We start from the raw sequence: 23,171 nt of genomic DNA on the forward strand, positions 1-23,171 counted from the left end.
CCCAGGTCTATTGCTGCTTCAATCTCAAAGTGCTAAAAAACAAAACGGAAGGAAAAAAAAGCCCCTACGATTTTTATGACTCTTGACTTTCAAGAGTCCGGGAGGGGCTAGATGACTGGAGGAAGGGCCCTACATGGTCTTCATCAGCAGTTCCTGAGGAGGCCCTGCCACGGCAGCCAGCAAGGTCATCCCAGACTGTGTGACAGAAACAAGTGGGAAGGACAAGCTCCTTGTTCAGGGTCCCCAAACACTGCACTGACAAGCCCAGACTTTAAGTTCTGAAATCTGAAAAACAAACTTGAAGAAGGCAACCAGGGTGGAAAGGCATTTTTCGATTGAAGAACAATTGAAGGAACTAGTCAGGGCAGGGAGACCATGATAGTTCTCTCTCCCCAACTATTTGAAAGAGTATCATGTGTGAACAGAGGTACATTTTAGTTTTCTGCATTACTCCAGCAGTTCCACTAATCAGTGGGCAGGATTTATAAAGAGGTGTGTTTCTGCTGAATGTAAAACCTAAGAGGGTCTTTTGATCACAGTGGCCGTCCCATGAAGAATGGGCTGTTCTGAACACTGGTGAACTTCCTGGTCCTGTAAGCATGTGAACTAGAGGCTGCTAAATGACTGTCTGCCAAGCATTATGCATAAACAGTGCTGAACAATTATCACGTGGAATGATATTGTATAATGAAGCTCTGCAAAGAGTTGGGTCCTGGGTCTTTTTACCTCTTAAAATGCTAGGATTTGATTCTCTCCTCTTAAAGCAGCATTATCTGCTTAGCACACAGGCTCAATTTACTCATTCAACAAGCTGTATGGAGTAGCCATTATATGCCAGGCAATGAGCTAGGCCTTAGCGATACAAAATAATCCAGGCTTCTGCTCTCATAGGTTTATACTGTGGTGGGAGAGCCAGACAATAAATAAGTAAATGTAAACAATATTAATATTATAATGTTAGTGATATGAAGAAAGAAAATGGGAGAAAAGCAAATGTGACAAGGGGTAAGAGGGAAAGGGTGACCAGGAAAGGCTTATTTGAAGTAAGGTTTTTGCAGGGTTGAACCCAAGTGAACATCTGGGGAGGGGGCTTTCAGACAGAAGGAAGAGCCAGGGCACAGACCCTGAGCAGGGAGCACACTTAACCCTATTTGGGAAGAGCTAGGAAGCCAGGTAGCTATAACAGAACTTGAGGATGGAAGGAAAGGAGACAGTTGCAGGAGACTGAGGAATGGAAAAGGGTGCTGTCTGCATCGTACTCTTAGGCACATTCCACATGCAACTGGTGGTAGGACAGGGGGTCCACAGGCAATGGAAGACAGAATTGTGTGGACCATTACAAAGGAGATAACCCAAGTTCTGGTCATAAGTCCGAGATTTCCTTGGCCCCGCCCTAAAGGAAAAAAATAAAAGAACTTTATTCAGGACTGTTCCCGTCCCATGCTTCCAAGTGGAAACAGGCTTAGGCTACACACTTGGGAAAATCCTATGGAAGAATGTTTTAATTATGAGCAGGAACCTGTGAAGTAATCAGAAAATAAGGTTTGGTTCCAGGCTTTACCACTTAGGAAACCGGTGGCTTTGGCCAAGACTTCACTGAGACTGTTTCTTCATCCATAAAATGGGAAGAAGAACCCACACCAATCCCACATCTCCATGGGACCAAATCAGTATGAAACCACTTGGTAAGCTTGCTGTCTTAGAGGTTACTGTAATAAATTTTATGAGTGTATTTCTTACCCAGAACTTTGAAACCCAGAGAGCAGAGACCAGGTATTATACAACTCTGATCCCCCCACGTTGCCTTACACTCAGCTTTCAATGAATGTTTGCTGATGAAAAGTATTAAAAATAACCTGGGACAATGTTCTGTCATTTTTCCTTCCTAATACATAGCAGCCAGAACAGTTTTTGCAGACTTGAACAGTCTCTCTTCACTGCATCCTTCACTTTCGGAGAAGAACCAACTGAGTCATATCAAGGCAATGTGTTCAGGGGATAAACCCCCAGAAATGGGAATGGGGACAAGGTCTGACACCTCTGGGTCAGACCCTTGCTTTGTGCCACATTAGCCTTTCTCAAACATCCTGAGAGGGCCAGACCAGGCCATCAGTAGAAGGGACCACAGAACTGCCTACAACATGGTCAGAGTATCCTGGGAAAGCCCATAAGAGCCAGGGAAATACACCAGGGCACACAACATTCCATTCCAGATTAAGATGTTTGATCTAGTCCAAAGTCCAGAAAATAAGAATAGCTATTTCAAAGTCACTTTTGGGTTTGCTGTTTCCCAATTTTTTGACTGAGGTTTTAAAATCAGAACGTATAAAAAGATATATAGTTAATGGCTGGGCCCAGTGATTTGGGAAGCTGAGGCAGGAAAATCATAAGTTCCACGCCAGCCTAGATAATTTAGCAAGACTATCTCAAATTAAAAACTGCTGGAGAGGTAGCTCAGGTGGCAGAGTGCCCTGGACCCAATCTCTAATACTGAAGTGGGGAGTGGGTGAGGAAGAGGAGAAAGGAAGGAGGAGGAGGAGGAAGAGAAAGAGGAAGAGGAGGAGGAGGAGGAAGCAGCAGCAGCAGCAGATGATGATGATGTACACGGTTAATCCTTTGTGCCATCTCCTCTTTGTTGGTCCAGTTAACTGCTCCACTTACTGAGCCAGTTTGTTCATATATAACATATACAAACAATACAGAATCTTATTTTTCTCCCTTTTACCACAAACTGACCTAGCATACTGATCTTTGCCTTGTCTTTCTTTTTTTCATGAAGTTCATGTAATAGAACACAGGAAACCTCCCATGTTCCTTATATGTGCAACTGCTGGTGCTGTCCCATTGTGTGGATGTGCCATCGTTCTTATCCAGTTCCTTATTGATGGGTATTTGGGTTGTCCCATTCTTCTGTCATAATACATAATTCTGCAATGTTGATAAACCAGAGCATGTCATTTTGCATTGGCCCTATTGGTGAAAGAAGTACTGAAATCAGATCCCACTTCTGATTATAGGGTGCAGTCCTTGGAGTCCTAATGGGCTCACCACTGCCCTCCTATGTGAAAAGGTACTTAACCTCCCTTCATTCAGTGAATGCTACTTAGAACTTACTAAATACCAGGTATGACTCCAGGTGCTGAGGATACAATGATGAAGGTGTCCTTGCCTTCTGCCCCCAGTGTGTCCATCTGGGAGAGGCAGGCAAAGGGGCCTTTATAACACACAAAGGCAGTCTGATGTGCCTTGAAAGCTATTTGACTTCTATGGGCCTGACTCCCTGTCTCAAAATGGGGTACCTATACCTCAGGTTTTCTAATGGATCAAAAAAGTAATGATTGCCAAGTACTAGCAAGTAGGTACTAGGCAAAACTCATTTTAGGTGCTCAATAAAGGGTTCCAAATCCTTTCAGGTCTCAGAGAGGTCTTCCTCGTGGAAAGGGCAAGGAGGAGGTCTGAGTAAATCGCACAGCGTCACCATGCCCATTCATTCTATCGTATACTCTTTCCTTACACAAGGCTGGAATACACAGCTACTTCTTTTTTGAGGCAGCACCTAAGCCCCTAATTATGTCTCAGCCTGCTTTTATTGGAAAGTGATTGACCCTTCTCCCACTTCACAGACCCAGTTCAGTATCTCTAAGGTCCCTAGGGTATGTTTTCCATCTGTAGGCAGAAGCCCTAGTATCTGAAGTTAGTCAGAGCCATGAGGGGAAACTCGGGCATTTTTTTAAGACCCTCACACAGAAAGATCTGGGCAGGCATATGAAAGTTGATTTTACTGGGATATCTCTGAAAGTGTAAAATAACCACTTAAATGGGGGGTAGGGGGTGTGTAGAAAACCCAAATAGGGGGAAAAAAAAAATCATTAAACCTTATTGTTTACTTTTATGTGTTCTATTCCACAATAAAACATTTTTTAAAACTAGAAATTTTGGCACAATCTGCTTCACTTTCCTAGGAAAATAAACGTAGCAGATACAGATGTAGAAGAGAAAGAAATGGAAGTCTAGAGTATTTCCATATTATCACCCAAGTAATTGGGAGAAGACTGGTGTTTAGCTAAAGTTCTAGAATCCATGCATATCTCTGAGGCTGGTGACCTGGCTTTGTACTTAACACAGCTCCTCATGACCCTGGGTTAGTTACTCAACCTCTTTCTGAGCCTCGGGTCTCTCGTCTGTTAGATGGGAACATCTTGCAGCATTTCTATATAAATTAAATAAGAATATGGTGCTGTGCACATAGGTACAGAACAGTCAAAAACAAACAAAACACATTAGAAAATCTAATGCCTTCCTTCTAGAAGTTCAAAAGAAAACAACAGGAATCAAATTATGCAGGCCCCATACAGTGGGAAGCAGTTCCCTCCCAGGCTAATTAACTTCAACCAGAGTCCCTTTCACAGTCTCAAAGGCAGTCTGCTCCCAGATGAGAACCTATCAGCCAAACCTGGCTTATCCAGGTCCTCAGGAGAGGTGGGTCAACAGCCATTTGTATGACCTCTGACTAACTGTGGGCTTCTCTCTGCCTAAAATAAGCCCGGGGCTCAGTTCTGTCTCACAAACTAGGATCGGAGGCATTGCTAAAGTCTCACCAGCCCACCCAAAGTACCTGGACCTTCAAACCAGGGCAAGAGGGCAGGAAAGGCCCAAGTGAATCAAAAAAGAAATGGGGATCCTCCAAGAATCACTGCTATTTCAGAAAGGCCAAGGGGAATCCCATTCTGATATCAGAGCTGGTGGTTACCAAAATAGGGCAGCATCTCTTCCCAGGCAGGAATAAAACCCACTCTAGGTCAGTTCTTGCCCTGAAAGCTGGTTGGTAGATACCCATGTGTTTAAAATGTTTACCAGCTCCAACACACCCAGCCATAAATGAGAAAATAAATCTACTATTGTTAATAATGCAATTTAGAAGTCCAAATTGTTTAAAGCAAGAGTCCCAAGAGGATAATAAAAGACATTTTGGGATGACAAAGCAGAGGGTCAGTGCCTAAGGTTGATGAGCAGAGTTCTGGCTAGCTGTTCAACTTCTCCCTGTTTTGCATTACTTCATCTTTCCTACTAACGTGCTCATGAATTCACCTCTTAATCTTGCTTGATCTCAGCTTCCTCACCAGGAAGATGGTACCTCTAGATAGGTATTTTAAGGTTCTGGCTTATGGCAGTGCAAGCCCAGCTTAGGTTACTTACACTGCTCAAATCTCAACTCCTCAGAGAAGCCTTTCTGATAGCTGTACCCTGTAACCCAGCTTTATTTATATTCACAGTACTTACCACACCATCAGCCATGCCCTTGTTTGGTGACTTAATTGGATGTCTCCCCCAAAGAATGGAGGCCCCATGTGGGTTGTACAGGTGATTTGTTTGTCTAGTTCACTACTATATCCAGAATGCTTAGAACAGAATGCCTACAGTAGGCATTCAATCAATATGTTTGTAAACAATGAATGCAGAGATAGCTAAAGCCGGGGGTCAGCCAGAAAGGCAGGATTTTAATTCTTACCTCAATTTACCATCTAGATAACTCTGGTCCAGCTATGCAGTTCTCTGCAGTATTTTCTATTTGAAGAAACCATCCTAGTTACTATCAGTCACTCCCTGCTCCCCATCAGGGCATCCAGGGCCGTAACGAGCCTCCTGGTGCTAACATGACACTAACCCAATTCAAGTCTGCTTTCTGGTATGATGGGAACACATACCACACTTTGATGGAGTCTGTGGCTACATGGTCAAACTTAGAGGCACATTCTCATTTCCACATGTGACTGCCTTGACAATGATCACACTAGCCACTGGAACTGACAGAGGGTTCCTGAGTGACCACAGAGGCCAAACACTTGCTCTGAACTAAGTATCCCTGCAGCTTTAAGACAACCAACATTCCATTTCAGCTCCTGCTAGCCCTACCCACAACAGCAGACCCTGAGGGCTTTCCTCTAGGAGAAACTCCCCAGACTCACAGACCTGTCTGTTCCCAACCAAGACACATAAACACATGTCTGCAGAGCCACAAACTAGATGGGGGCTCAGAGGAGCAGAACTGCTCATTATGGCTGCAGGCCAACCTCTGCAGACAGGCTTCATCAGGCCTACTTAGAGACAGCTAGGGAGCGTCAGAGTACACACAGCCCACTCTTCTAGAATACACTCAAACTCCACAGCGAAGGGGAGACAAGCAAAAGTGAAAGGAACGCCTGGAAGGCCATGATGGTCAGTTCCTTCCCGTTCACATAGATCAGGCCCCTGATCCAGAACAAACAGACCCTTCCCACAGGTAAGCAAAGAAACAAATCTGTGGTCACCAGAGCATTCCTATATCCCCAGCTGTGTGTCACCCTGGGCTCCCTATACCCTCAATGTGCCCTCTGGCTAGAGTACAAAAAGACTTCAACCAGGTCAAGAAAAAGGAACCACGAACACACCCAAGTGAGATTTTATTGGAATTAGCTGAGGAGGTTGCTGTGGCATGACCTGGACATCACCTGATAGATGTGGCTGGCTTCCTCTCTCCTGGTGGGTTCAGTCCAACAGGGCTTCATGGAGGAGAGAACCTCGCAGAGCCCTTTGAAAGACTGGAAATGGCGGACCTGGAGTTTGGCAGCAAAGCCAGGAGTTGAGAGGCAGAAGGGCTGATGCCACAGGAAGAGTGCACAGCAAAGGCAAGTCACACAAAGCTCCCGCCCCAAGGGAAGCCCTAGGGCAGAGGACGCCTGCAGCTTGACTAAAGTTCCTCCAGCCCCACTTCAACAAACAGCTGGGGGCTCTGTCCTTTGCCTGGGGCTTCCCACTCTAAAAGCAGCTCCAGTGAGGCCTCCTTCTGGGCAGGCAAAAGGCCATTCCCACCACACAATCCCAGCCATCCAGCACAGACTTCTGCAGAGCAGCTGGCTCCCTATCCAACAGCTCTTTCAAGCCTGCAGCCTGGGATCTATCTTCAGGGTCTGCCTAATCTGGTAGAGACCATATTTCTTTCATTCCTGACAACAACTCCTGGAGAAAAGGCAATTAATGCTGTTTACAATTTTATAGAGGCAGCAACCAAGGCTCAGAGGTGATCTGACAATAGTCTCAAATTCAGCAGTCCTGGGACACTCATGGCTTCCCTACTCCACAAAAGGTCCACTGCCTCTCAGTCCCTTGGAGACTGAGGATGGGTCAAATCCAGTCTTGATCCCACTTCTAGCAGCAGCTTTATGAAATATGGGTACATAAGAAATTATAAGTACAGTGAGTACAATGTGTGTGTGTGTGTGTGTGTGTGTGTGTGTGTGTGAGAGAGAGAGAGAGAGAGAGAGAGAGAGAGAGAGAGAGAGAGAGAGAGAGAGAGAGAGAGAGAGACTGAGACTGTGTTCTGTATGCTATGGGGACAGGCCAAGGAGTGGAACTCTGCATCCTAGCAGGTTAAACCCTGTACTTTTCTCTATGTCCATGCTCCATTTCTTCTTCTTTTACATCCATTTAGTATAGTTCTTCCTACCTGCTGTGAAGTTCTGCACCCTCCCTCCATGTGGAGGTTTCCAACTGTGCTTTAGAGTCCTCTTTAGAGCTTTCTAAAAATACACACACTGGGGTACCACCTGGGAACGGATTCGGTAGTTGGGGTAGAGCCTGGGAATCTCTTCAAATGCTTCCCTGGTGGCTCTGATACAGAGCTGGGGTTGAAATCTGCTTTACTAACAACACACCTTCCTTCCTCCTGTCTATCACTCCAGCTCCTACATGGGAACCAGACAATATCAAGCCCATGCAATTCATTCTTCTCATGCCCTTCTCTCACTTAAACTGAACACAATTAAATTTGCTACACAAATACTTAATCTATTTAACTCCCTACCTCGTTCTGGATGCTGGTGCCCAGGCTGTGCACAGGCTCTGGCTGACGAACAGGTCAGTGGAAGTGGTTCCCCTCACTCTCCCCCACTCTTCCCCTCACAATCTTACTGCTTTGCCTGTCAGGAAGGCCAATCATCAGTACTAAGGTGAAAGCTGGTTACATAAGGTGGAGATGAGTCCCTCCTCCAGAGCCCTCTAAATTTACTATCAGGGGTCCTTGCCTCCACCCTCCTGCCATGCCTCCTACACAAACTCTCCCTACACACACACACACACAGTGCCCCATTCTCATGATGTCTCAGGAGGTAGCAGAATCCAGAAATTCAGACCTGAGCACTGCTGGCTCCAAGTCCTAGCACAACTTTGTTGATGTCTCACACAGCAGGGCTGGCAGGTCTCTCCCCTCCTGAGCTTCACCAGGCCCCTCTGTCCCAGCTCTCCTAGCCCACCAGGTCCTGCTGCCTCCAACTTTTGCCCAGACTAAAGTAGGGAAAAGCCACCCACGTACCCATCAGCTCTGAGCTGGGAAGGGATTTGGGCAGGTTTGGTTGAGGTATTTATTAGGAAAGCAGGTTTCAATTTTCCATGAGAAGAACATCCCAGGCTGGAAGGGAAAGGGTGCAGGGCCAGCAGGAATTCTGAGTGGACATCTGAAATAGCTGCTGCAGCAGGGAGAAAGGAGCTGCACAGGAGAGGACAGAGTCTCAAGTGGCGACTATCCTGGATACAGTACTGGGGCTGCTCCAGGTTGTCCGGATGATACAGCTATCCCCAGATCTAGGAACAGCAGCACACTGACTATCAAACTACTCCCAGGGAAATGTAACCTCCTGCAAATTTGAATCTATGGCTTATAACCTCTTTTACCATGGGAACAAATGTTACCTTTTAATATAATGTGCCTGTTGATAATGTAAAAAATTTTAAGTGAATGCCAACTAAAGTTTCTAACAGAACAGATTGTAACAATAACAGCCAGCATTTCCTGAGTGCTTACTGTGTACCAGACTGTTGGTAGGTATTATGACACTCTCATCTTACAGGGACAAAAAAGGGAAGGTGCTACGAGGTGAAGGGACTTGCCCAAGTACCCCAGGTGGAAGTGGGGGAGACAGGATGCACACCTAGACAGCATCATCTCTAAAATTCTCTTGGTGCTACAAAGTGTGGGGCTCCTCAAGAAACCGCCACAGTGTGGGGAACACTGAAGGATGGGAGACAAGAAGAGATGAGCATACAGGAGAGGGTGGGGTATATGGTTGGCTGAGGGCCACTGGCACAACCAGGAATTTTGGAAGGCATCTCTCTGGGACAGGAAAATAGAATGATTCCTTATTCTGTGACGAAGTTTGGGGTGGGAAAGAGGGGACCAAGAGATGGGCTGGTTTAAAGTAGGGGAAATCACAGTGACCCCAGTGCAGAGGTTTCACAAGGCATAAAAAAGCACTCTCTTCCCCAAACCAAATCACAAAATATCCGGGTATGAAGGCACCTTAATATCCATCTTTTACTGTCTCAACAGTAACAGAATTAAATCAATTGATGCATCCAAATCAGCACACTTTTTTTAATGCTATATATGCATGTTGGGTGACAGTGCTAAACATATGTTACCATTAGGATCAAAAGTTTGGATGCCACTGATCTAATTCATCACCCCTGTTTTAGATGCAAACAAGAGGGTGAACTACTTGCCCAACTCAGTTAATAGCAAAGCTGAAAACAGCACTCAAGTCTTTAATAGTTCTCTGGTAATTTCCTCACCAAACCGGAATCTCCAAAAGTAAATACCTCTGGGAAACACAGCCTGGACTTTAATCCACATCAGAGTAATAGTAGAGTAAGTTGATCTTTTAGATCTGCTGCCTGGAGCAAGTTTTGGTAAAAGAAATGATAGGAGGAAAGCAGGGAGCAGTCATGAAACTAAAACAAAATCAATTTGAGGGAAAAAACACATGAATTGCAGGGCATGGCATAGGGCATGGCTTGGAGTACACGGGAAAAAAAAGACATTTTACCTTACTTAAGACTTTGAATTAACAATTATCAGAACAAGGAGGCTGCTATCATGTCTTGGAAGGTGGCTCAGGGCCATGGGTGCTTTGCTCATCTAGTTTCAACCAATTTTATTAAATGAGAAGTTCTGAATAACAGATGCCTTCACAAATCTCCATCCCTGCCAGACTCCATCTCTTTAATGAAAACATCATTGTTGGGCATTTAGCATTTGCCGCATAATTACATTCCAATGTAACATGAGATTCTGACTCAGGTCCATGTCTCTACCTGCCTGTGAAAGGGAGGCAGTGGTGCTGGGTGCTGGGTGCTGTGTACTGGGTACAGGTGGGAGGTCCCAAAGACTAGAACACTCACTCGTGCAGGGGTGAGCAGGCTGCAATGGAGAAGATGTAGCAGCAAATGTCTAATAGAGCGCCCCTCCTGCACACCAAAATGATGAGCCTCTTTTTAAACCAAGTCAGACCAGAGTTGTACCAAGTTCATTCAACCAGAGCCCCACCTCCTCTGAGCAATAAGCTCTTAATTCTTTTCTGAAGTGACTACATGAAAATGGAGAGGACAGAGTAGTAAGCAGATATGAGTGTTCTATGCAATTTCCAGGAAAAAAAAAAAAAAAAAAATCAACAGCCCCAAGACTAGAGGAAATTACCTTGAGGGGCTGGTGGTGCAGCAGCAGCAAAAAGAGGGAACCAGATCTGTTTTGCCATCCTTAAAGTACAGGATGCCCTTATGGGAACAAGGATTTGTCCCCTTGAATTTATCTCTTCCTTCCCTCAGCCTGGCCAATCTTCTATCCATTTCTTCTCAGTAGCTCAAGCACAAGAGGCTGGTGGGAAAAATAAGGGCTCAGAAACCCAAAGCCACCTTGCAGTGATTCACTCCCCAGGGAAACATGCATGCTAGAAAAGCAATAAGCCCAAGCTAGAGATCCCAAGATGACTTGAGGTTTTTAGCGATCTGTGTCCTGAGCCTGATGCCAGCCAGGGGGGCCTCAAATCTCGAATCTTTGCAAAGTTCCCTCCCTCTATCTCTGGGAATCTTGATTAGAGTGGTGCTCCACAGTAAATCAGGACTTCTCTTCTTATGGAGGTCCTTGGATTGAGGTGCGTTTATACTAAGTTTATACTGTACTAGCTAAAGGACACATACAAAAAGGTCTTGGAATGATCACCCAAATGTATGGCTTTCCATATGCTTAAAGAAATAAAACACAGGTCCCTGGGGTCATCCCCTCCACCACTAAACCAGATTTCTACAAAGGGCTGGATAGCAAACTTACTGAGGAAGCAAAACTGAGAATACTATACACAGGAACTTTTATAACAAGAGTGAAAACAATTTCCACAATTCCTTTATTGATGAAATTCAAAATAAACTGAATACAAAAAAAAATTTTAATATAGTTCTGCTAATGAGACAGGTACAGTTGAGGGGGAGCTGGATAACATTTTGCTTAACTAGGACTCAAAGTCAGTGCTCCTTATCATAAAACTGATTACAATGTTTACATGTACAAATTATTCTTAGCTCACTCATGGCATTACAAAACCAGGCAGGCTCAGCTGTGGTTTGGTGACCCCGTGGTAAACCTACATCGAAGGGTGGAGTTTGGAAAATGTGCATTTTACATGCTCTCCAGATGATTCTGGTAATAGGCCATGTTTGGATCCCAATGGACTACATCTCTCAAAGTGTCTACTGTTCACCTAACCTCTGGTTTTAGAGCAGAGAACCAAGCACGGATGCCTGCCACAGTTCAACCTCTCCAAACCTAAATGATTCATCCTGACAGTAGGGATGATGCTGCACTGCTTGGCCTACCCTTGAGGGGTTGTTGGGAGGATTAAGTGAGATGATCCATGAGGTGTTATTAGTATATTGTCCCAGATACTCAGGACTTACCAATTCTGTTCATGCATTACATGCAAGATCCCATATAAGCCAATGCAGAAGAGGGGCTCCTGCTTATCTTGTACCTAAAATGTGTCCCCTGACACCTAAAAGGCCAGATTCATTTGAGCCTAAGCAGACATGATACGCCAAACTAAACTGTACGGCTTCCCTAAAAACGTCAATGCACAGAGCCTAAGGTTGAATAACATCCTCATATCCAGTATCTTAACCAAGAGACAAAGTGGTCTTCATTTCAATACTTTCAGTAACAAGAAACTCACTCTTCAGGTGGCACCATTCCAAAAGTGGAGGGAAAAAAAGCTCTTCCCCATAGTGCCTTACCAAAAATAAATAAAGTAAAAAAAGTGCTTCAAGGGAGGCTGTAGAGTTTTGAGCCTGAGTACAGTACTAACTAGCTGTCTGACTTTGAATCCTGATTCTGTCATTTAGTGGTCAGGTACTCATGTGATAACGACTCTGCTTCAATTTCCTTAAGCATAATATGAGGATAACAAAGTATCTACCTCACAGTGCCGGTTGTGGGGATAAATTAATTGCTATGTGTAATCCACTTAGCAATGTGTCAGACCCAGCATGGGGGCTATGTAAACATTAGCTATTATTGTTGTTCTTATTCTAAACTAAGAAGCCCAAGTTATGCCTCACCGCACCCCAATATCTTTCTGAGAATAACTATCATATACTGAGCACCTACAGAGGGCCAGATCAAACCAGTTTTGCCACTTACTGATTAAACAGGATTGCTGTTCCCATTTTACAAGACGGCAAGCTTCAGAGAGATGGGTTAAGGCGACCTGCTCCAGGTCACAAGGGGCAGTCTCCAACCTCAGTGTCAGGGGAATTCAAACCCAGGTCTCTGTGGTTCCAGAGTTCAGCTTCATCATGGATCCTCCAGAATCAAAACTACCATCAGCAACAGCACCAGTAACAAAATTCAGCTGATCACAACTATAGGGAGATCTCATTCAATTTTCTGCCTACGAATTTCAGATTGGCCTTGCATGAACAGGAATTGATATCGAGCTACTTAGACCCAATCAGCGGTAGTCAGCTTGGAAAACATCATGCGATGTACTCCAAAGGTCAAAGTAAAAGCTGGCTTCCAGGGCAGCCCTTGCCAGATACACTGCCACGAAAGTTAGGCTCTAGGCAGACATCAGGTCTACGATGCTATTTAAGCAGTACCCACATTGCTTTACGAAGTCTCAGAGAGACTCCAGCATTGGAAGACTCGAATGAACAGCCTGGCTTTTAAAAGCCAGAGAAAGACAGTTTACTTTTTTCCAACAACAAACCTTACTCCTCTTTCGGTCTGGGGTCACGTTTGGTAGGATAGCTAACTACATTACCCTGGCAAAAAAAGAGCGGAGGAAAAAGAGCGAGGGGGCTCTGCCATCCCGTAGGGTGCCGCAACACCCACCTGAAACACGCAGCTCGACCTACCTTCCCGGAGAGCCCAGCCCCGGAGGGCGTTTCCCCAGCACATCCCCGACAACTCGTCCCTCCCGAGTGAGAGGCTGCTGTCCTTGGCTTCAGTCAGGGCCACTAGAGTCGCGCGCTCAAACCCTCCCGCCCGCCAAAAGAAACCTCATGTTTCATTTTCCCCTCACCCTATCACTTCCGCCGAAGGAGCAAACGCCAGGACGTCCTCAAGACCACATCTAACTACGTCTAGGACGCCTGCAGGAGGAACGAAATACCAGAGAAGAGGGGCGGGGGACAGGGAGCCCGACTGGGTGTGTGGTGGTGGCGCGGGGGGGAGGGTGCTTGGGAGAGGATCGTCGCCCTCCGGGCGCTGCGACGCTCCAGCAACGCCTCAGGCCGTGGGGCTGGGGGTGGAAACCCCCATCAGCCAGCAGAACACAACGGGGGTCCCTGGAGCCAGCTCCCCTAGCCGCCTCCGCGCCAGAGGCCGTCGGGCAATGGCGCAAGACTCCGCTCTCCACCGCCCCCCCCACAGCGACAACAGCCACGGTGACAAAATGGCAGCCCGGCGCCCGGCAGTCGTGCCACAGGCGCGCAGGGCCCTGGCGACTGCCCCCGCCCCCCAATAACGCCTCGGCGTCCTCGAGCTCGGCCCCGGGCGGGCCTAGCCCTTAAAATACTAATCACAAATAAAACACCTGGAGCTCGGAGCCAGCTCGGGAAGCCGAGGCCGCCGGCGCACCCTCCCGGCCCGCGCGCCCGCCGCCGCTCCGCGCCGCATGGAGCCGGAGCCCGAGCCCGAGCCCGCATTCCGAGCCCCGCGCCGCGCGCCATGGGGGAGGGGCGGGGCGGCCGCGAGAGACCCGGGAAACATGGCTGCTCGTCCTAGTTCGGCGTCGCGGCGTGGCCACCAGCCCCCGGATCCGAGTTGGGAGAGGTGCCAAAGGTGGGTGTGTGGGGGCCCCGGTGGGAGCGCGGCGGGGAGGGGCGCAGGGGACGCTCTCCGGGAGCCATTCGTTTAGAAACGTTTATTTAAAAAAAAAACGTTCCTCCTCCCCCACCCCTTTTGTCCCTCTTTCGCGAGCTTTCTCTCCCTCCCCCCCCAAATGTGCAGAAAGTGCCCCCTCCCCCGCCACCCGCGCCCCACCCCGCCTCGAGGCAGGGGGCAGGCGTGTGGGCCGGGAGACTGGAGGCGAGGGGGCGAAGCGTGAGAAATCGCTCCCAGTTCGGCGCGGAGCGCTCCCCTCCCCCAGCACACACTCGGGGAAGTTTAAAGAGCCGGTTCGACCCGCTTTCGATGTCGCTCCCAGTTGGCCAGCAGCGCTGGTCGGGTTGGTCCGGCCACCGCGCTCCACACCCACGGGCCACGACCCCGGCCCCCTACTTGGCGCCCTTCCCCCTCAGCACGGGGGGCTTCCGGAAAGTACGCGGGAAGACCGCGGCTCGGCCCCCTCCCCCATCACCACACCCAGCCCCCAAATGCTCGGGCCCGGGGTCCCAGCCCGGACGAAGCGGGCAGGAGAAAGGCGAGCCGCCGGCAAATTGTTCGCGGAAACTCCTGCCTTCCCTGGCGGCACCCCTTCCTCCCCGCCCTGCGCGCCATAAGGCACTCGCACGTCTACAGTCCACAGCTGCGTTATGATGGGGGTGGGGGGACAAAAAGGATCTTGTTTTCAAAAGTCTCGCTCAGGTTTGGGGGAGGAACTAGGGAAAAGAGGAAGCGAGGCCTGCCTTCGCCAAGGATTCGGGTCTAACAGGCTGAGGGGCGACAAGTCAGTGCTGCCCGAACTCCCAACTCCGCGGAACCCCGGGCACCCAGGCCGGAAGCGGGGTCTTCCTGCCCGCGCGCCCTGGTCCCCCCGAGGGCCGAGAGGAGGCCGCCAGCGTCTCCGCCCCAGACCCAGGGGTCTCCTCCGCCGAGCGCCAACTCGCAGAAAACACTGGTGTTTAAGGGGGAGAGGGAGACAAATAAAAACGAGTGTTCAAGTCACCCAGCCTCACCTTCCTCCTCGGAGGCGGAGGGCTTTCGCCCGAGCCTCCTAGTTCCCACCCGTGTAAGTTTCCTCCGGCCGGACTCCCGCCGCTGCCCAATCAATAACGGCGACGGGAGGGCAAGCTCCCATCCTGAAGCTGCGCGTCTGCCATGCCCGCATAAATGTGGACCCAGCCAATATCCACCCGGGCACCGGCTCTGGGCAGCTCGCGTCCTGACAAAGTTTCCCGTGCCCATTTATTAACCAAGCGCCGAATGGCTGCCAGGGAGCCCACCGGGGAGAAGGACGGGCCAGGGGCCAGTGCTGAGGGGCACTAGGGCCCCAAGGCTGGCATCTCAAGAGGGAGCTGGGGCGAGGGGGACCGGGACGCAGCCTTTGGGCAACTTGCACTAACGATCGCTCGAGGTGGGGAGGCGCGGGGATTATCTGTCCTTTGCACGTTCGAAAATCCCTCCCCCTCCCTCCAATTTACCCCCCCTTCGTGGGGAAAGGAAGAAACATCAGCATCTGGCCCAAAGGTGGGGTGGAAAGAGTGAGGGAGAAAGAGGAGGAGAGGAAGGAAGGCAGAGAAAGGGAGGGAGGGAGAGAAAGGGCGCGTTCACGAACACTACAAAGTTACAAATATGGCTCCCCCGTCTCTCGCCTCATCACTGCAAAGAAATGAAGACGCACTTTAAACTCGAGCCATTCCCAACTCCACTGCAGCCCCCTCCCCACGCGCTTTCCCCGGGGGCCTCGGCCCACATTTATCAGAAACTAAACTGGACTCGCGAAGCCCAAAACTTATTGTGTGCGCGAGCGAGGGAGAAAGGGAGGGGGCAGGCGCGGGAGGGGGCGGAAGGGGATACATGTATAAAATACAACACCCCCCTTTTTGTTGTTAAATCCAGGAGGCAGCCCCTCTCCTCCTCCTCCCTCCTCCCTCGTTAATCTTTCCCCTAGACGAAGTCATGGGAGCAGCGAGCTCCGAGGGCTATTTCGCCCCATTCTCTCCGACCCAAACGCGTGCGCCTCCTGGCCCCCGATGGGTGCACACTCGCACGCACACACTCGAACCCACACTCGCACACGCGGGAGCACACGCACAGGTAGTCATACACCAAGGGCAGCGGCGGCGGCAGCCGGAACATGCTCGGATGGCATTGCAACCCCCAATCTTGCAATTCATTTGCAGTCCGACCCCCAAGCCTACACCTCCGGGTCGCCCTCCTCAAAAAAAGTGCCTCCCCCCAATGCGCGCGCGCACATACACACACACATACACACACAAAGTAGGAGAATGGACCGACGGAGATATTTTTGGCAAATGCTCACATCAGAGGGCGTCCTGTTCCGCAGCTCTAAATGAATCCGTTTGTCCATGTCCATCTCTCGCGCTCTCTCTCTGCAGAGGCTCCCGCGCCGGCGGAATTCAATCAATAAACCCCGAACCCACGGCCGCGCGTTTTAGGACTTTGAAGGCTCAACCAGCTCCGCTTGGTTCTCGAGCCCCCAGCACCCGCGGCGCACACTAACCTGATCACCGTGGAGGCGGGATCTGCGGCTTCGCGGATGAGCGACAGCAGCTCGAGCCAATCGCTGCTGAGGGTCTCCGGGCAACAGCCAATGGTGGCGGCGGCGGGGGGGGAAGGGTCCAATGGGCGGGCTGCGCAGCCGGCCAGGGAGGCTCAGCCATTTGGTTGTGGTGCCGGAGACGGACCCCTTTAGATTTCGGGGCGGCTGAGGAGCGCGGCGGCTGCTCGGTGGCTGAGCCAGCGGGGTGGGCGGAATGGCGGGGGAAGGGAAGGTGACTGCACCTCGAGAGCCTCGCTGCCCGGTCTCGCCCACCCGCCGCCACCTCAGTGTTTGGCCGGGGGCGGGGCCGCAGGTGCATTATAGCAGGGGGAGGCGCGGCCGGTGGGGTCGGGTCAGGGTCCCCGCCCGGCTGAGGGGTCGGAGGGCTGCCCGTAGGCTACCTGGGGCCTCCCCGCGCCGTAGGCGGGAGCTGCGGAAGGAGGCGGGCGGAGTGCGGTCTGGGGGCCGCTGGCGGGCCGATGAAAGGCCTAGAAAGAGGGGGAGGGGTCAAGGGTGCAGTGGGGGAGGGGCTGGTCATAGTCTGGGTCCGGCGGGTCTAGCTGGGCGAGTGTGGCTGTCCCCACCTCCGCGGAGACCTCCTACCCCACGGTTGCAGCTTACAGTCCGCGCACCCTTTCCCCCGGCCTCGTCCGAACCTGGTCGCCGCCATCGCCTCTCGAATAAATAAGTAAATAAGAGCAAGATGCTTCCACCTTTGGATGACTTACCGCGCGGTCTCGACCCTCTCTCCGCCGAGGGCATTTAATTTTGTTGTCAGATAAGGCCAGCATAAAAGGAGTGATCACCAAGAGTCACTCAGGATCTTGTGGGCAATAAATGAATGAAGACCACGGATTAAGAACTGTTTGCTGAATGTATAGAATATTAAAAAGGAGAAAAGGAAGGTGCTAATAACTCTTGGTTTCTGGGCCAAATATAATTTATGGGCTTCATAGACCTAGTGAAAGAGAACGGCGCATGGTTTATTCTAATGGTCCACCTGAGTCATTTGGTTCGATCTGAGTTGCCAAGGAGACTCTAATTGGAGTACTTTCTCCAGGTTTTTCGGTTTGCCTTTTTTGTTTTGTCTTGTTTTGCTTTGTTTTTTAAATTACCTTACGCTTTAGGAAACGTTAAAGTCCTGATTCCTTTTGGTTTGACAACTTCTTAAGGGCCAACCCTAGGACTTGGTCTGTGTGCTAAATTGGCTGCCTGTGCTGTTGATAAATCACCAGGATTGTTATCAACAAGGACAGATAACATCTTTACCTTCTTACGCTATACAACGGTTATTTTAGTGTCTTTTTACAGGTCTACATTTTCCCTACACACCCCCAAGGTACTTTTTTCTTTTTAGATACATTGTGTTTAATTTTTAGGGTCGTGGGTTCGAGGAAGAGATAAACCTGTATGCATGTTACAAATTTAAAATACTGTTACATAACACTGATACAGTTTCGTTCTCAAACATCAAAAGTTTAGGAGGAAATAAAAAGCTACAGAATATAAATAAAACAGTGCTTACACTGGGAAAGAAACTGTAGTAACTAAAAATTGCAAGCTGATGAAACTGTAAAGTCCTGCAACTAAGCATTTTACTCAGTAAGTTCAGGTAAAATATTGAATTTGAAAATTGACAAAAGTTTGAGTAGCTGAGAGAAATGCAAAGTAAAAATTAAAAGTCATTGTTTTATTTCATCTAAGTATTAATAGAATGACTTCTTGTTGGCTTAGCTGACATATCTCATCCTCAGATATTGTTCATTTTGATGAAGACTATTTGTATAGTTGAAAATTTTTAATTGTATTGGCTTCTTTTTAAAACATGAGGGACCCCAAGTTACCTCTTTGCCATTGAGTCGGTTATTTCTGGATATGATGTTTAAAACAGAGTTCTTCATCAGAAACACATTAAGTCAAAATGGTGTGTATAGTTCCTGCAAAACAAGAATCCTGAAGTTTTTCATGGTAAATGCTCACCTTCAACCTAAACTTTTAATCACAGTTGAGACCACACTGCTGGCAACACGATGTGAGACAGTGCTTTTCCAGAAGTGTAATCCCTTTAAAGCCAACCAATCAAGTGCAGAGATGTGCCCGCTTCCAGCATTGCTAAACAGAAGCAAAGAGCTCACATCAGTGTACAAGGAGTGAAAAGAATGACTTGGAAGCCCAAACCCTGATTAAGGAGAGTGTATGGAAACAAAATTGGGGAAAGAATCATAACTTAATCACCAAATCAAAATATTAAATGTAACTTGTTTTTAGAAGCATCTTTATACACTTTGATAACAACATTTTTGTATTAGTGTTAGAAAATTGAAAGAAGGTTTCCTTGGTTGTCAATCATCACAGAAGCTGGAACATCAGAAGTATTTTTTGAGTACTGACCATTTGCCAACATAATTTGAAAGAAGAAATTTTCTCTTGCTTGTAGTTTATTTCCAAGAAAGTTTTAATATGTTTTTGTTTATTTTTATTATCAGAAATAGTAATATAGCTTAGCTAAAGTTAACTCTCCTACAAAACTTGACTGTACGTTTAAAAAGTGCTCTTAAATTTACAGTTTTAAAATTATACTTTAATGCATATTATGGTAGTCAATAAATGCCCTGATTCAGCATTTCAAAATATATAGTAAGAAAAGAAGCCCCATATCAAGGAATCTTGGTAGAATTTTGATATGGAATAGAAACAGGTGGAGTTTCTCACTGAGTGACCCTACATAAGAATTAGTTTATAAAAGATGTAGTCCCTAACTTTTGGAATTGGGCTTGATTTCCATTGAGAATAAATGAGATACAATTCAAATTTTTGAATCCCTAGAGAAAAAGATGACCTTCAAGTAAGGAAAGATACCTTCCTACATTCCCAAATAGTTTTCATCAAGAATCATTCCAGACAAATGAGCAGCCCATTTTGTTCTCAAAGATGCAGACAATGTATGTCCTCAGTCTCTTTTGATAAGTGTTGAAAAGTACTCTTATAAATGTGGACATTACTGCTACTGCCATTTCAGCTGGTTTGCCCTTGTTTGGTCTCTAAAAATGGAGACCCTTTGGTTAGTGACCTTTTCATGAGTCAAGCTGATGTATTCACAGTTCAACTTTCTGTTCTTCAGTTGAAGCACATATACTGGAGCCTAGCCATAGTATTCTTTCACCTACATTATGGATCTGCTGCTTGGACCCCAAAGACAATGATATGGAAAGACTCCAGCTTAATTATGCTCTCTTTTGTCTTTCTATATAAATAGTTTTTAGAAATGTAGATTATTCTTTTGAAATCCATGGTAACAAATGTGAAGACTGTGCATTTTGATTTGAAGAGCAAAGGAATGTTGAGACCCAGGATCTAAAAACTTATTCCTAATTTTCTTTTCCTTAATAAAGCATTGAATGGTTTTTTTTTAAAAAATTGATTAAATGGTTACCATATCAATAGATTGGTCTTGGAAAAAAGGCAGTTAGATGAAGATGGCCATTATATGTGACTTTAAAAGTTAAACCAATCACAGAAATATTAAAAGCAGCATAAAGGTGGTTTATTTTGAAAGGGTGGGGGGGGGGGGAACAACTATCACCTGCACACTTGTTTGGAATCACTAGAAATTTTGTGAGTCAGTTTCTTAAGTTATTTATTAAAAATAGTTTGGAGGTAGCAATAAGGTGAAAATTTGTTTATTTACCAGGAATAAAACCAGAGGTATAGGTCTTATTTTTAGTATTAAGATTTGGCTATAAAGAAAAAAAAAAAAAATGCCCTAAAGATAAATAATGGAACGAGGAGTCATAGAACAAGAATGTGACTAAAGTTACTTTAGATTGAAAAAAAATTAGAGTATTAATTTGTTTTAATCCATATAGGGTTGGACTATAAACTCTATAAAGTTAGGGTCCTAAATATATTAGGACAGAAGGGATAGAGATCAGACTTTCTAAGAACTTTCAATGTGTTTGCTATTTGCAAAGGATATTCATAATCTTTATCATACATGGAAAATTGTCCTCTCAGATTCTCTGCTTTGTAATGGCAGTTGTCATTTGTATTTACAAGTATTGATCTATTTTCAAACATATATTCTATAATTCTTCATGAATTAGAGAGCACATTATTGCATTCTGAGAATTTAGTAAATATTTGCCATACTTCTAGTCCAAATGGTGAATCCCTTTGGAAGAGTATGCACCATCTTAAACTTTCACTGGAAGTTCTGGATTCTAGCACCTGAATATAAATAGTTTAAATTTATTTGCACATGACCAAATGAGATAACCATGGAAGGTATTTGAGGACTCTTAGCTAGCAAAGGAACACATGTTTTACTTTACTAGATTGGTTTTCTTGTCCAATAATTTACCTGAACTCATTTTGCATAACTTCTTGGTTTGAGAATTATGTGACCTCCACATATATTTACTCAAAGATGACTTTAATAAATGTGATAGTAGCAGGCTGGAGACAGTTCAGTGGAGGAGCACTTGCCTAGCATGCATGAGACCCTGGGTTCAATCCCCAGTGCCACCAAAAAAAAAAAAAAAAAAAAAAAAAAAAGTGACAAATACTTTTTACTTGACTGGCCAACTCATTGTTTCTGAGTTGATGTGGGAAAGTACTGCTGTGGATAAAGCAGAAGAGCAGGCAAATTCAGGGTACAAGTGTGTGAGCATGTGTGAAGAGCATGCTGACCATGGTATCATGTTACTTTTTCTAATAGCTAAAGAAAGAATATTTTTATATGCCCAGGAAAATGTCAGAGAGGGTATGTACCAAAAAAAAAAAAAAAAAAAAAAAAGTCTAAAAAAATTGTTTTTACAATGATTTTATTATGGAGGATGAAGTTACAGTGTTTTGTTGTTGTTTTGGTGCTGTTTTGCTTTTCTTTATTTTTGAAGTTTTTCCATTGATAAGTAATTTTTACAAAAAGAAAAATGGTTGTTTTTAATGGAAAATCTAGGCGTAGCTGATGTTTGGAACGTTTGTGTTAGTCGTAATTCCTGGATGCAGACAATAGAAATTTACGCTCACCAACAAGCAGAAAGCAGTTTTTAAATAAGGCTACCACAGAACTGAAGAACAAGGTCTAAGAAATGAGCAGTAAATGGGGTGCTGGACATCCTGGAGCACCGCCAAGAGCACACTCTGGTTATACTCTGCAGAGGTCCCCACACCTGAGCGGTCATCTCTAGGCTGTATACAGCCCCCCATGCCAATCCCATTGCTGCAAATGATCTCTCAGCATCCTGCGTTTTTGTGTTGCTCCCTTAAGGTTCGAAGCCCTTAGCCAGAATATTTGCAGATGGCCCAGCTGTCAGGGAAAAAGATTATCTGCCCCCTTTAGTTTCCACGGTGGGATGTGTAACCCTGCCTCCTACCTATTCTAGGATTCTTCCCAAAGAGTGTTTCCATGCTGGGAGGCCAAAGTTAAAAAAAAAAAAAAAAAAAAAATCCCCAAAAGTGATCTAATTCAGTTACACTATGAATGTTTTCTAATGATCCATATTACCTCCACCTCGGCTTCTCTCCTGATTACTACTACTTACTAGGGAGAGACTACACCACCTACCTAGGAACAACCTAAAGCAGAGCTAATATATGGAATCCTAATAACACATTTCCATGCCAGAATAAACAATATATCATTGTCGATGTAAATGAAAATACTTATCAAAGCACAACTGGAGGTAACATATTTGAGGAAAATATCCCCAGTAGAGATATTTGATCTTAAATTGCAAAGAATTTAGTCCTAAGGGATAATCAAAAGATAGGAATAATCAACTTGTTATATTTCATGTGTAAAATATAACATAGATATCAAGTGATGGATTACTGATAATGAGTTTCTATCTGCTACTTTAAGCACAGGATTCAGGCTCAAATGCTGAACTCAGCTCACAGAGTATGAGATTTGCAGTCAAAGTCTTTAGTAGTAGATGAGGAGTCCCAGTCTAAGTAAGGGTTAAAAGAAGGATGTAGTCACTTTAAGGACCATTTTGTGAAGGAAAGATACTGATGGTAAAAGAAATGCAAAACCACGAACACATCAGAGGCCATATTCCTGGGAACGAAGATGAAGGTCATCAAGGATGAGCTTGTAGCAGACATATCAATACTGGAATGGTTTCCTCTCTCCCAGCCTTTCAGGTCAGTTAGCTTAGATTGCTTTTCAGCTAGAAAAGAACAAATCATATCCTTGTAAGGACTCTAAACAAAGTTATAGGAATTCAACAGTTTTCTGTTTCTATTAAAGCTTGTCATACCTGTTATGTGAATAGAAGTTCTTTATAAGTGCCTGTAACTACTTTCCAGAGAAGCAGTGCTAAAGATTCTATTCACTGATAATACAAAATCTTCTTCATGACCAAGTGTTTAATTGAGTAGAATTTAACTGATTTCTCAGATGATTTAATGCAAATTATGTCA

General features: G+C 46.2%; 1 protein-coding gene and 2 long non-coding RNA genes across 3 annotated transcripts in view; 1 reads left to right on the forward strand and 2 right to left on the reverse strand.

Moving 5' to 3' along the window:
* The window catches only part of ANP32A (acidic nuclear phosphoprotein 32 family member A), a 32,019-nt gene extending 17,933 nt beyond the window's left edge, over positions 1-14,086 (reverse strand). The window contains 2 exon segments of the mRNA XM_079129597.1: positions 13,896-13,924; positions 13,927-14,086. Of these exon segments, the coding sequence (XP_078985723.1) occupies positions 13,896-13,924; positions 13,927-14,071 (174 nt within the window). The 5' untranslated portion in view covers positions 14,072-14,086.
* Positions 2,223-13,209, reverse strand: LOC306655209. The gene is made up of 2 exons (XR_013762231.1): positions 10,508-13,209; positions 2,223-5,565 (listed from the first exon to the last, which is right to left on the reverse strand). It is a non-coding gene; the product is annotated as an uncharacterized lncRNA (long non-coding RNA).
* Positions 14,003-17,443, forward strand: LOC306655207. Its single transcript, XR_013762230.1, has 2 exons — positions 14,003-14,143; positions 16,582-17,443. It is a non-coding gene; the product is annotated as an uncharacterized lncRNA (long non-coding RNA).
* The last annotated feature ends 5,728 nt before the right edge of the window (positions 17,444-23,171 follow it).

Source organism: Sciurus vulgaris (genome assembly GCF_902686455.1).
Source record: "Sciurus vulgaris genome assembly, chromosome: 2".
NCBI classification, from domain to species: domain Eukaryota; kingdom Metazoa; phylum Chordata; class Mammalia; order Rodentia; family Sciuridae; genus Sciurus; species Sciurus vulgaris.